A 13,053-nucleotide genomic window follows, 5' to 3' on the forward strand; every position below is an offset into this window, starting at 1 on the left:
ATGCGCTGTTTTTCATGTCTCCTCAAAGACTGAAGGTGTAGGAATCCCTCGAGTTGAGTGCAGTGTAGAGAGTAAAAAGACCCTCCTCCTGTTGGTGCGAGTGAGCGGTCAGTCAAGTGTGTACTGTGTAGGATGGCCGAACTTAAGGAGCTTCCCCTGGCGGTCGGCAACCGGACGTTTTTTGTCTTAATGCAACTCTTCTCTGTTCTGGACTTGCACAAATTGCGTTGCAATGCAATCGTTTTCCAAAATGTCCTTTATGTGAAAATATGAAGTCTGTAAACGCCCGTTAACAGAGGCCAGAGACGCTGAAGACGGACGCACAGAGAAAAATACTGTAGCAAGCAGATCACTCACTGTTCATGATGCACGAACTATTGGAAGAAACTCCTCAATATTGATTTGGGGGTTTATATGAATGTGTTTCTGAGGGGAACTGACTGTCTTCAGAAAAGTTTACATGGTATTTTCTTTTCATCTGGTCTCTGTATAGTTCATATTAAAGCAGTGTTTCAGCGCAGCGCTGCTTTGTTTACAGCGGTAAGCAAGAAAACGCTGTATCTGCTGTTCCAGAAGCGCCTCCTGCTGTCAGAGAGTGAATCTGCGTCTCATTCAGAGCTTCTGCTGTTTGCTTCGTTCAGGCATGTAGTATAATTTCACAAAGCTAGTCAGAACAGAACATTCTGTTTTTGCTTCAAATTGGGTTATTATTAAATCAAATTATGTATATGAAATTATATAACTAAAATTAAATAACTGTAATTACCAATTTAGGTTAAATAAAGGGGTCTTTATTCTTTAGGAAACAAATCCAAGAAAAAATAAACAAATTCTACTGTTCCTAATATTCTGTACGTTGCTCAAAAACAAAATATATTGTGTTAAGCGGAAATTTTTTTTTTTTACCCAGTCATTTAAAAAAATAACACATTTTAGAGCTGTAATGACAATACTGTGATATTTTTGCTTAAGGTTATCATACCGTCAAAATCTCATACCGGCCCATGCCTAGTTATCACATTAGTTAAGATTGCGTTAGACAAAACAATATAACGCAAAAACAATTTGCACCATACGTTCAATACAAAAAAAAAATAGAAATGGAAATTGTAGTCAATGGGAAATCTGCTCCTTTATTAAATGTAATAAATTGCATGTGGTTTAGAGTGTGCAGATATAACACTCTAACAAACTTCATGTGTGCTAGCAATCATCTGCAAGATAAAATTTCAGACTGGCTAGAGCAACATGTTTTTTTCTTCTCCAAGCAATTTATTTAATCACATGATATCTTCTGAATGCACATCTAACAATTTCATCTGTAAATGTACTTGCATTGTAGTTTATGCATTTTCTAATCAAATAATAATACAAAAAAATCATCCACCTCAAACGAAGTGTATACATTTATTAACCACATTATGCAAATTACATTCACATGATGGTTTTTCCATCCAGCATTTTAATGCAAATTTTGGGATACAGCATAGAAATGCTAGTTGATGGAAAATCTGGATGAATCTCGTGATGTTGCTTAACAGCAGTTTAACATAAGTGTAATTTGAAACCACTATCAAAAAAAAAAGAAAAAAAAAAAGAAGAAAGATTTGAAGCATCTTACACTGATTATAAGAGATCTCATATTAAGCTATGACTTTCAACCGCTGTTATGGTAGCAATCTAGATGTTCTAATGTGTGTAAAACTATATTCAGCCTCTATCCAACCCCTTTTTCCTCATTGAGTCAAGCATGCGTTTAACTAGTTTTTGCAGTGATTCAAAGAGTTTATTATTCCCAAGACGATACCATTTCTAAAATCAAATTTGGGAATCTGAGAAGAATTATCATTATTAAGAGCAAAACATTCTGAAATCATATCCAAATGGTATGTATATTTTCCGTCAATACTTAGTAAACAAAAACTTGCATTCAGCTTGCAGAAATGAAATAATGAATTTCAAAACATCTAGACATCAACCAAGAGTAAAGATGTAAAAGTAGGTGCATAAATGTTTCCAAAATGCCCATATGTCTCACTGAAAAATCACACTGCCTGACTTGTCCTGTCGATCCGCATGAGTCTGCATGACCGGGTCGGTCGTTTCTCCTTTCCCCGTTTCTGCTGAGCAGCCCGAAGACGTGCTAAAATGTGTTTTTTTGGGAACTTCAGGGTGGTACATCCAAACTGGCTAACTCCTCCTGTTTCCCCAGGTAATTTCTCCCGCCTTTGGACCCAGCTTCGCCAGCCAGGTTTCCAGCAGTAGACGCTATCATAAAATCTCGATCCATTCTCACCACCCAACACATAAATCCTGCGTTTCCATCTAGCCACACCTCCAGCTGCAATCCGCCTTGGCAGGCCAGGAAAAACCACTGGACTAGGCGCACGGTCACTACCACCACCCCCTCGCTCTACTCCAACTGCCACCTCCCGCTCTACTCCTGATCCTCTTCCTTCTCGGAAGAACAACACACGTCCTGTGGCATCTAGTGGTTCAGCCTGGGTGTAGTTGCCATTGAGGAACTTGGCGGCATCACGCAAGTAACCACCAATGGCACAAACGCCGCCACGTACTGCCACGCCTCCAGCCAGGCAGGTGGCGCCAGAGTCTAGGGCGACACGGCTCCAGGTATTTGTAACCGTGTGGTATATAAGCACACCAGCATGCACCACAGCCCTGCTCTGCTCCAGTGTGGTACCACCAAGCAAGTAGAGACGACAGCGGAGAGCAGCGCAAGCAAAAGAACGCAATGGCAATGGCAAACGAGGTCCTGATGCCCAGGTCAGCTTGTTAAGATCAAATTTTTCAGATGTGTCCAGAAAGGCTGATCGGTTACAGCCACCAAGAGCGTATAAAAAACCTCCGCAGCCAAGAAGACCCAACATCGCGCGTGGCTCAGCCATCAATGGCTGTACAATCCAGCGGTTTAGCACAACATCGTACTCATGAAGTTCTGAGGAGACCTCGGAACTCCGCAGGATGCCTCCCGCCACAAACAGTCGACCTCCGATAGCAGTGCAGCCGGGACAAAGCAACGAGCCCAAGGCTGCCAGCTTCTCCCACTTCCCTGAACGAGGGTCGAAGCAATCCACCGTGAAGTCCCTTTTCTGTAAAGACTCATCCTCCCTTGGCTTAAGGTCTACACAGACTATTTTCTTCTCAAACATGCCTTCTCGAGGCCTTAACGGTCCTCCCATGCCCTCAGTAGTGGCTCGAGGTCCAAGTTCTTGGTTCATTCGGTGGCTCTCTTCAGGGCCGAAAAGACCGGGGCGTAAATGGCGTAACAAATTGGGCATGTGACTGTAACGATCAGCAGGCTGGTATTCTGCCCAGCGCCTTGCTGCATCGTATACTTCAGTCTCAGACTCCACACCCAATCGATCTGACTCCAACAAGCTGCCAAGAGTTCCTGGGTCCAACAGGAGGAAATCTCGCTGCCGGGCCACTCGAGGGAAATGTTGGCCCACCAGTCTCAAAGAAGCCCGAAGAAGCAGCTGGTCATGATGTGAACGAGCCAGAGAGTACATGCCCAGGCAATTCTCCACAGACAGGTGTTCAAAAAGGAATCTAACAAACAGGAAAATAAAATGTGAGCATCAGCAAAACAAGATACAAAGTAGAACGATTACAATAGGATCACATCAAAATTTTACCTAGAGCAAAGGTCCTGCAAGGGCATCACTTGAAGACGATTGGCTGCTACAAACAAGTCCTCTGCTGTGTCAAGACTAAGACCTGCTTCTCCTGTATAAACAAAGTGGATAACGGTCTCCATAACAGAAGGTGTCACCTCTTCCAGTCGGATCTCAGTAAGACGAGACTCTACGAGAGGGCTGGTAAACATGGCACGGAAATATGGACTGACTGCTGCTAAAAGAACTCTGAAAAAAGAAAAACAGCACATGTCAAAACGGAACAGTTTTATGTGCACACTACCATTTCAAAGTTTGAGATTTTTTTTATGTTATGTAAAAACATGTCTCTTATGCTCACCAAGGCTGCATTTATTTGAATAAAAATACAGTAAAAACATTAATTATTTTGTGATATTTAAACAATTTAAAACATCGTTAATTGTAATTGTTATTAGAAAATATTTCAAAATATGATTTATTCCTGTGATGGCAAAGCTTAATTTTTTTTTTTTATAAATAGCCATTACTCCAACCTTTAGTGTCACATGATCCTTTAGAAACCATTTTAATCTGCTGATTTGCTGCTCAAGAAACACTTTTATATTATCAATGTTGAAAACAGTTTTGTTGTTTTTTTCCCCCCAGGAATTTTTGATGAATTGAAAGTTAAAAAAAACACAGTTCATTTTAAAATAAGTCTTTTGTAACATCATAAATGTCTTTACTGTCACTTTTGATCACATTAATGCATCCTTGCTGAATAAAAGCAATTTGTTAAAAAACATCTTATGGATTGAATGGTACTGTATCAATCATTATACTGAAATTAGGGCTGGACGATATGGCCAAAATTTATATCACGATATATTTCTTAATTTCGGTCGATACGATATAATTCCGATATCGATATGAACACTATTAAAAAAGCCTCATAAAAACGGCCAAGAACGGCCACAACAGATGTCTGTACCTACAAACTTATGAAAACTTTATTTGCCAACTCTATGAAACCTACTCCTATAAAACTATATAATATTTTCATTACTTCAAATAAATAAATAAATATAATGTTAATCTTTTATTGGTATTTAGCCTTCATACAAACAAGAAATGTGAAATCACTGTCGAATAAATCTCAGACTCTCCTTATTAATATTAATATTTTTTTTACTTCAAACTATAGGCTAACATACCAGTCAAAAATTTTTGAACAGTAAGATTTGTAATGTTTTTTTAAAGAATTATCTTCTGCTCACCAAGCCTGCATTTATTTGATCCAAAATACAGCAAAAACAGTAACATTTTGAAATATTTTTACTATTTAAAATAACTGTTTTCTAATTGAAAATATAATTTATTCCTAAATTATTCCTAAACTAGCTTTAGCATCATTACTCCAGTCACATGATCCTTCAGCAATCATTCTAATATGCTGATTTGCTGATTATCAATATTTAAAACAGTTGAGTACATTTTTTCAGGATTCTTTGATGAATAGAAAGATCCAAAGATCAGCATTTATCTGAAATAGAAATCTTTTTTAACATTATAAATGTTTTTATCATCACTTTTGATCAATTTAAAACATCCTTGCTAAATGAAAGTAATTAATTTCTATAATATACATTGTAAAAAGAGCTTTTGAATGGCGTAGCATATAATGTTACAAAAGCTTTTTATTTCAGATAAATGCTGATCTTTGGATCTTTCTATTCATCAAAGAATCCTGAAAAAATGTACTCAACTGTTTTAAATATTGATAATCAGCAAATCAGCATATTAGAATGATTGCTGAAGGATCATGTGACACTGAAGACTGGAGTAGGCCTAATGATGCTGAAAATTTAGCTTTGATCACATGAATAAATTACATTTTAAAATATATTCAAATAGAAAGCAGTTATTTTAAATAGTAAAAATATTTCAAAATGTTACTGCTTTTGGTGCATTTTGGATCAAATAAATGCAGGCGAAATACATAATTATAATATTTTTCATTATTCAAAATTCATCATGCAGTTTAATAGCTGGGTACATTAGATTGTATGCCACTTTTGAAATTATTCAAGTTATGAAAAAAAAAAAACTTTACGTACAATATTACAATTAGACAACCTTCAAAGTTGAAACCATTAAACCTACCTGTGACACATAAACTTTTTTCCCTCCACCAGAAGAGTGACATCACACAACTGCTGAGCATCAAGCAGCTGTTTTAACCCTGAATGAGATGACAAAGAGAAAAAAAGCAAAGCTCATAAAAAGGTGGCTAAATTATTAATCTATGTTCTAATCACGGTTACATTTATTCATTTAGCAGACGCTTTTATCCAAAGCAACTTACAAATGAGGACAATGGAAGCAATCAAAATCAACAAAAGAGCAATATGTAAGTGTTATGACAAGTCTCAGTTAGCCTAATGCAGTACACGTAGCAAGGTTTTTTTTTATTATATAAATAAAAAGAAAGCAGATAGAATAGAAAAAGAATAGAGCAAGCTAGTGTTAGAGGCCTTTTTTGCTTTTTGTTAACTGTATAATAAATAAAAAGAATACAAATAGATATAATACAAAACGAACAGAGAAGCTAGTGTTAGCTTTTTTTTTTTTAAGAAAACAAGCAGTTAGTAAATGAATAGAGTGCAAGTCTAAAGAATAGAATTAGAATAGAGAGTGCTAGAGATAGAGGGTCAAATAAAGATGGAAGAGATGACTTCCCCGTTTTGAACCTGGCCTAATGGTTAGTCGGACTCGTAATCCCAAAGGTTGCTGGTTCGAGTCTCGTACCGGCAGGGATTGTAGGTGGGGGGGGGGGTGAATGTACAGCGCTCTCTCCCACCTTCAATACCACGACTGAGGGGCCCTTGAGCAAGGCACCGAACCCCCCAACTCCCTGGGCTGCCCACTGCTCCGGGTGGGTGTTCATGGTGTGTGTGTGCACTTTGGATGGGATAAATGCCGAGCACTAATTCCGAGTATGGGTCACCATACTTGGCCACATGTCACATCACTTACTTTCACTTTTTAGCTGATTCTTGAAGATGTCTAAGGACTCAGCTGTTCGGATTGAGTTGGGCAGGTCATTCCACCAGGAGGGAACATGTAATGTAAAAGTCTGTGAAAGTGATTTTGTGCCTCTTTGGGATGGCACAATAAAGCTACGTTCACTTGCAGAACACAAGCTTCTAGATGGCACATAAGTCTGAAGTAATGAATGTAGGTAAAGGGGTGCAGAGCCTGTGGTGGTTTTGTAGGCAAACATTAATGCCTTACATTTTATGCGAACAGCTATTAGTAGCCAGTGCAAACTGATAAACAGAGGTGTGATGTGCATTCTTTTCGGCTCATTAAAAATTTATCTTGCTGCCGCGTTCTGGATTAATTGTAAAGGTTTGATAGAACTGGCTAGAATACCTGCTAAGAGAGCATTGCAATAGTCCAGCCTCGACAGAACAAGAGCTTGAACAAGGAGTCGTGAAGCATGTTCTGAAAGAAAGGGCCTGATCTTCTTGATGCTGAATAAAGCAAATCTGCAGGACCGGGCAGTTTTAGCAGTGTGGTCTGAGAAAGTCAGCTGATCATCAATCATGACTCCAAGGTTTCTGGCTGTTTTTTGAAGGACTTATGGTTGATGTGCCTAACTGGATGGTGAAATTGTGATGAAACGATGGGTTTGATGGAACCGCAAGCAGTTCTGTCTTGGCAAGGTTGAGATGAAGGTGATGGTCCTTCATCCAGCAAGAAATGTCTGTTAGACAATCTGATGCGAGCAGCTATCGTCGGATCATTAGGATGGAATGAGAGGTAGAGTTGAGTGTCATCAGTTTAGCAGTGGTATGAAAAGCCATGTTTCTGAATGCCATGTAGACAGAGAAGAGAAGTGGTCCAAGAACTGAGCCCTGAGGCACCCCAGTAGTTAGATGTTGCGACTTGGACACCTCACCTCTCGACTGTTACATTGCCACATTTGATAAATGTAATGCTGTTTAATTGTTTTGAAGTAATGAAAAGTTTTTGTTTACTCATTATCGCAGAACTGGATCTGTGGGGTTTAAAGGTGACTGCATTATTATTTAATGTAATTCTAATCAGATTTTTTAAAATTACACATTTACTTTATTTGAACAGTGACAAAATGTTACCTTTTTCTGCATTTTACATTTGAGCTTTTCTTTTATGTTTTTTTTTACAAGCCTAAAACCTTATTTTAAGGTTTAAATGAATCTTATGGACGCCAATGCATCTACTGCTGTTGTGCTATTATTTGGAACATATAAAGAGCAATAAAGCAGTTAGATTGAAGCATGTCCTGTACAGATTATGAGAAATTTAAAATGAAATAAGAAATTAGCTACATTACACAATTCAGAATTCTATAATAACAGTATAAATTATCCAACAATCAATGTTCAAAACTACAACCGTCCTCTCACCCTGAGTTACATATTCCCCCAAGGGAGTCGAGTAGTCATCAGGAAAATCCTCTTCCTCTGAGTCGCTATCCGAGAGAGGCTCTCCACCACCTCTATCTGCATCCTGCCATGGCTGTGGTCGCCAGGTAACCGCACCACCTCTGACAGTAGTCATCTGTGGCAAGTTCATTTAAAAATACATCGTTTATAACATGTCATTCATAAAATGCTCATATAGTGACAGTATAATGCTGTGGTCACATTTATAGTTTCTAGGGCTGAACTGAACGTATACTGTATATACACATATGCATACACACATATACATATATATATATATAGTGCTGGAAATTCACCTGTAGAATTAAAGTCAGGCCACTCAAAGGCAAAATGATAAATTAAATGTATGTGACTGAAAATCGCAATCCAGGGCAGTCTCTCTGACCGAAACATACCTCAGAGAGCTACAAAATGACTAAGCAAAACAGAGTAAAACCATACAAAATCATTTATCATTGAATCAAGACTTTCAAAGATGACTGGATAATCAAATGAACAGTTTACAATTTACATATGTTACAATTCAATTGAAACAGTTTATTTGACTCCCTAGACTTTTTCCAGGCCTACTGACCTTGACCAGAGAAAGAGGCATTATTCACAAGTTGTTTCTTACAATATTCGTAAACTAAATCTGAAACATCAGAGTGAGATGAAAACAATAAAAAGGGCAATATAGCTTATTCTTCTGTATGAAGAGAAGGCCAGTATTCAGGCACGTTTTCTGAGGCCTTGTATTTGAGTGCCTCGGATAACTTACAACATCTCCATGCTTATTAGTCAAACTCTAACTCTTACATGTATGGCATAACCTCAGTTGTTACTTTTCATCAAAAACACCATATATTAATGAACAACAAAAGGTAGAAAACCTATTTAGTGCATACAACAAAATAACAAATACACACACACACACACACATATATATATATATATAAATAGTATCAGGATTTCAAAGATTTTTAAGGAAATCTCTGTAACTCATGTTTAGATTAGCAAATTAAAAAAATAAAAACATTGAATCATTTATAAGCAGTAACATTGATTGAATACACACAGAAACAATCATATTTTCTTTTCAAATATGCTCACTCCAGACATTTCCGAGACTTTCTTTTGAGGTCTCTAGCCAGGGTATATTTTTATTTATTTAACAGTTCCCTGCTATTTCCAGGATTCTTCCCTCATCAAAACATTTCCCAAAAGCTATTTGTTGATCAGAATATTAGTAATGGGATTGCCAAAGTAACCTGATTCTTCATGCACCGTAAGTATATAAATAAAATATTAATACTAGAGACTGCAAAACGAAACGCGCCCTCCACCCAAATACAGTATCAGCCTAAACGAGCATAAAACTCTTGCCCAATAAAATCGTGTACATATATTTTTTAAATATTACCATGAGAGGTGAAGATTTCTATCAGAAAGTGTGAGAGTTGACCCCAGCGGTACAGATCTGGGTGATGGGTATTCTCTTAATTCTTGGGGTGTCTTGAGTTCGATTTTGTGTATCAAGGCTCTCAGGGTGCCACAATGGTACAGACGGCCTGATACTCTTCGGCCCGTTCACAACGCCTTGACCTTCCTGGGTAGTTTCAGCGCAAATTGGTCGGCTCATTACGGTGTGTTGTCCATCCTTAGCATACGAGCACAAAAATATACACGCGCTTCTGATACATCCACACTGTCGACCACGGCTCCATGCAGATTATTAAAGGCTGGTAATCCGGATTGGCCCAGAGAAACCGTAGTCCCGGGAGAAATTAATGATTGTTTGATCAGTAACGTCAACTATTGCTCACAGCTACCAACATTGCTCCATGATTGGAGGCAAAGCAAGCTGAGGGATTCTGTCACTTGCCGGAACAACACACTAAACTTCCGCTTTGCTCTTCTTCTTCTTCCTTTGTTTTTATTGGCGGTTGGCAAACAGCTTTCGGGTGCATTACCGCCACCCACTGATCTGGAGTGTGGACTCAGGATCTAAATCACTATACACAACACCCCAATTTATCATTTGCTGTTTTTTTCAACAGGGATCATGCATATAGAACTGTTTAGACCAGTGTGACCATTCTTTATTCTTGTTATAACCTTCCCCTCTTTCCTATTTCGTCCTCCAGTTCCTATCTTTCCAACTAATGGAATATTTTTAAACAGATATCTCCCTTTGGTTTCTTTGTTCCATTGATTTTGCCACATCTTTTTGATCTGTCCCTTTATCACCACCTTAGTTTCTGACTTGCTAATATTTATATGTATGTGCTTATTTCCACTCTTCAAAGCACATTTTGCTGCTTTATCTGCCTTTTCATTCCCATCAATTCCAGCATGTGCAGAGACCCACACAAACCTAACAGACAAATGTATTTGATGAATTCTGAATAATGATTGTAGTATTTCATACAATAAGTCCTCTCTACTCCTGGAGTTGCAAAATTTTAAACTCATTAATGCTGCACATGAATCTGATGCAATTACCACTCTCTCTGGCCTGACCTCCTCTACCCATTGCAAAGCAATAATCATGGCCATCATTTCACAAGCATATACAGATATATCATCGGTAATTCTCTTTCCACACTCAACATTAAACTCAGGGATTACTACTGCTGCTGCTGCTCTTCCTGTTTTAGGATCTTTAGAACCATCGGTATAAATCTGTAAATAACCGTAATAATTTCCTCTGATGTATGAATTAAAGATCTTATAATTTCCCCAATATTATACCGGATGTGACGGATATTTACTTCCTTTTCCGAGAACCTTAAATTTGTAACTCCCAAAGCTGAAGAAACTCATTTAAAATGATTAAATGGTTTATATCCATGCTGAAGATTTGGATTTGATACAATATGTGTATTTTGTGACAATACTGAGACTACTGATAATGTATTTTGTATGTATGCAGCATTATGGCTTGATATTTTCGAAGTTTCCTCACCTTAAAATGTTTTCTCCAAAGGACATTGTTTATGGACACAAGTGTTGTGTGCAATAAAAAAGATGTCTTTGTGGTAAATAATATCCTTATTCTGGGAAATGTTCATATAACGTTACACACATCTACGCACTTGAGAGTGAAACCTAGGTTTTGTGTATTTCACAATGACTTTCTTTTACAAAATCCCTTAAAGTCCGCGTGAACCGGAAGTTGCTGCCGACTTTATTTCAGTGTAGTGAGGTATTTCCAGCTGAAACAGAATAGAGTGGGGGAACTATGACGTCACTTTGTATGCGGATCAGCTGTTAGCATCACACTGGTTCCCTCGACAAAAAGACAATGGGATTTTTCCATAGGCGTTTGGATTATCGCAAAAAAATAAGCTCTGTGTTCAATCATAGTTCATGAAATTTACACGTTTTGTCCATCAAGATAATCTTCACAAAATAATATAACTCTTATGAATTTTGAAGCCAAAATAAAAGCGCCAGAACTTAAAAGCTAAACTTAGGCTATAAACGTACTACAGCACCACGCCTTCGACGTCACCACCACGCTTCCCACAACTTTTCAAACTTATTTTTAACACATTCAGTGAAAAGGATTTACTCTGTATATGAATTTTAATCCACGCTACATGAACCTTTTCATATAAACTGGAATAAATACAAAACTAAAGTCAAACTAAAACTGAAATGAGACATTAGTAATAAATAGTATAGTGAATAAATAAAATAATCATAACTAAAGGCCATATGAAAGCACGTTTCGAAATAAGGTGCATTAAAAGTGAATAAATCTTCGATTAATATGAATATTATAATTAAAAACGTGTCTCCACGTACTATTCAATAAAATTCTAATGCATTTAATCTATTAAATAACAGCAAAGTGAGCGAGTTTTGGATATGGTAAGATTAAATTATATATTTTGTGAATAAAGTACCACATTTCAGCTATCGTTTTGTTAGGATGGGTACACAAAATGTTATTTTATCCTTGCTTCTAGAAAATCCTCAAACTATATGTTTTCTAACAGCTGCTTGTGGCCGTAAACATTTCATTTTAACGTGGCTTTAAGCACTATGCATTGTTAAAGTTTCACTTTCACCGCGACTAAGCCGGTAAATGTGGTGTTTACATGGAATCCGTATCAATAGGAAAGTGATAAAACATCTCGGTTACGTATGTAACCTTGGTTCCCTGAATAGAGAATGAGATGCTGCAATGACGTCATCGCTTTGGGAACACCTTCGGTGTGACGAATGTCTGAAGCCCTTATACCATCACGCCAATTCATTGGCCAAATAGTGCTTAGCACCACCCCCAACGCGCACGGAGGTGAGCTATGTCAGTGTGCTGCGCGCTATTTCATCAGATTTCCACTGGTTTACGAAGGAAGCGCTATCAAAGGTATGGAACGGCCCAGCATCACAGCATCTTGTTCCCCATTCAGGGAACCAAGGTTACATACGTAACCGGGATGTTCCCTCTCATAGGCTCACTTCAATGCTGTGAGGAAGTCAATGCTTTGGGAATGCTATACCATAACGCCTGATGTACCTTTAGATAGCTGGAAGACCAAGAAAAGCGTCTGCTCAAGCGGATAAGACCCAGGAGCCAGAAGCCAACCTCACGTCCAGACTGTAAAACTTGATGAAGGTGTTAGGAGAGGACCATCCTGCCACAGCACAAACATCTTCCATCGAGGACCCTTTGAAGAAGGCCTGAGAAGAAGCCACTGCTCTTGTAGAATGAGCACGCACCCCTAGAGGCGAAGTCAAGCCACGCGCCAAAGAGATAGCCTCCACTATCCAGTGTGACATCTGCTGTTTAGTGACAGCAGAACCTCTTCTCTTACCACCAAAACACACAAACAACTGGTCAGATCCACGCCACTGAGCCGTGCAGTCGACATAGATCCTAAGTGCCCTAACTGGGCAGAGACTCAGGCTAACTGGCCCCGCATCAGCTGGGGAAAAAGCCTCTAAGACCA

General features: G+C 38.3%; 1 protein-coding gene across 2 annotated transcripts; it reads right to left on the reverse strand.

The window, feature by feature from the left end:
- Window positions 1-991: 991 nt before the first annotated feature.
- On the reverse strand, window positions 992-11,104 carry LOC107561384 (kelch-like protein 5). 2 transcript variants are annotated; one of them, XM_016245826.1, is made up of 5 exons: window positions 11,058-11,104; window positions 8,072-8,225; window positions 5,781-5,859; window positions 3,657-3,884; window positions 992-3,570 (listed from the first exon to the last, which is right to left on the reverse strand). In XM_016245826.1, exons 2-5 carry the CDS (start codon window positions 8,223-8,225, stop codon window positions 2,046-2,048), a joined length of 1,986 nt encoding a protein of 661 aa, XP_016101312.1. In that variant the 5' UTR covers window positions 11,058-11,104; the 3' UTR covers window positions 992-2,045. The 2 variants fall into 2 exon arrangements, with proteins under 2 accessions (XP_016101312.1, XP_016101311.1); XM_016245825.1 differs by lacking the exon at window positions 11,058-11,104 and adding an exon at window positions 9,513-9,997.
- Window positions 11,105-13,053: the final 1,949 nt, after the last annotated feature.

The sequence above is a fragment of the Sinocyclocheilus grahami genome, unplaced genomic scaffold (genome assembly GCF_001515645.1).
Source record: "Sinocyclocheilus grahami isolate Dianchi unplaced genomic scaffold, SAMN03320097.WGS_v1.1 scaffold769.1, whole genome shotgun sequence".
Taxonomy (NCBI): domain Eukaryota; kingdom Metazoa; phylum Chordata; class Actinopteri; order Cypriniformes; family Cyprinidae; genus Sinocyclocheilus; species Sinocyclocheilus grahami.

Bases quoted from the DNA above. Each gene is read 5' to 3' on its own strand.
- LOC107561384 (XM_016245825.1), bottom strand. The intron at 3,885-5,780 runs GTAGGTTTAATG...TTCTTTTTTCAG, and splicing joins AAAAAGTTTATGTGTCACAG to AGTTCTTTTAGCAGCAGTCA. The intron at 3,571-3,656 runs GTAAAATTTTGA...CCTGTTTGTTAG, and splicing joins TTGCAGGACCTTTGCTCTAG to ATTCCTTTTTGAACACCTGT.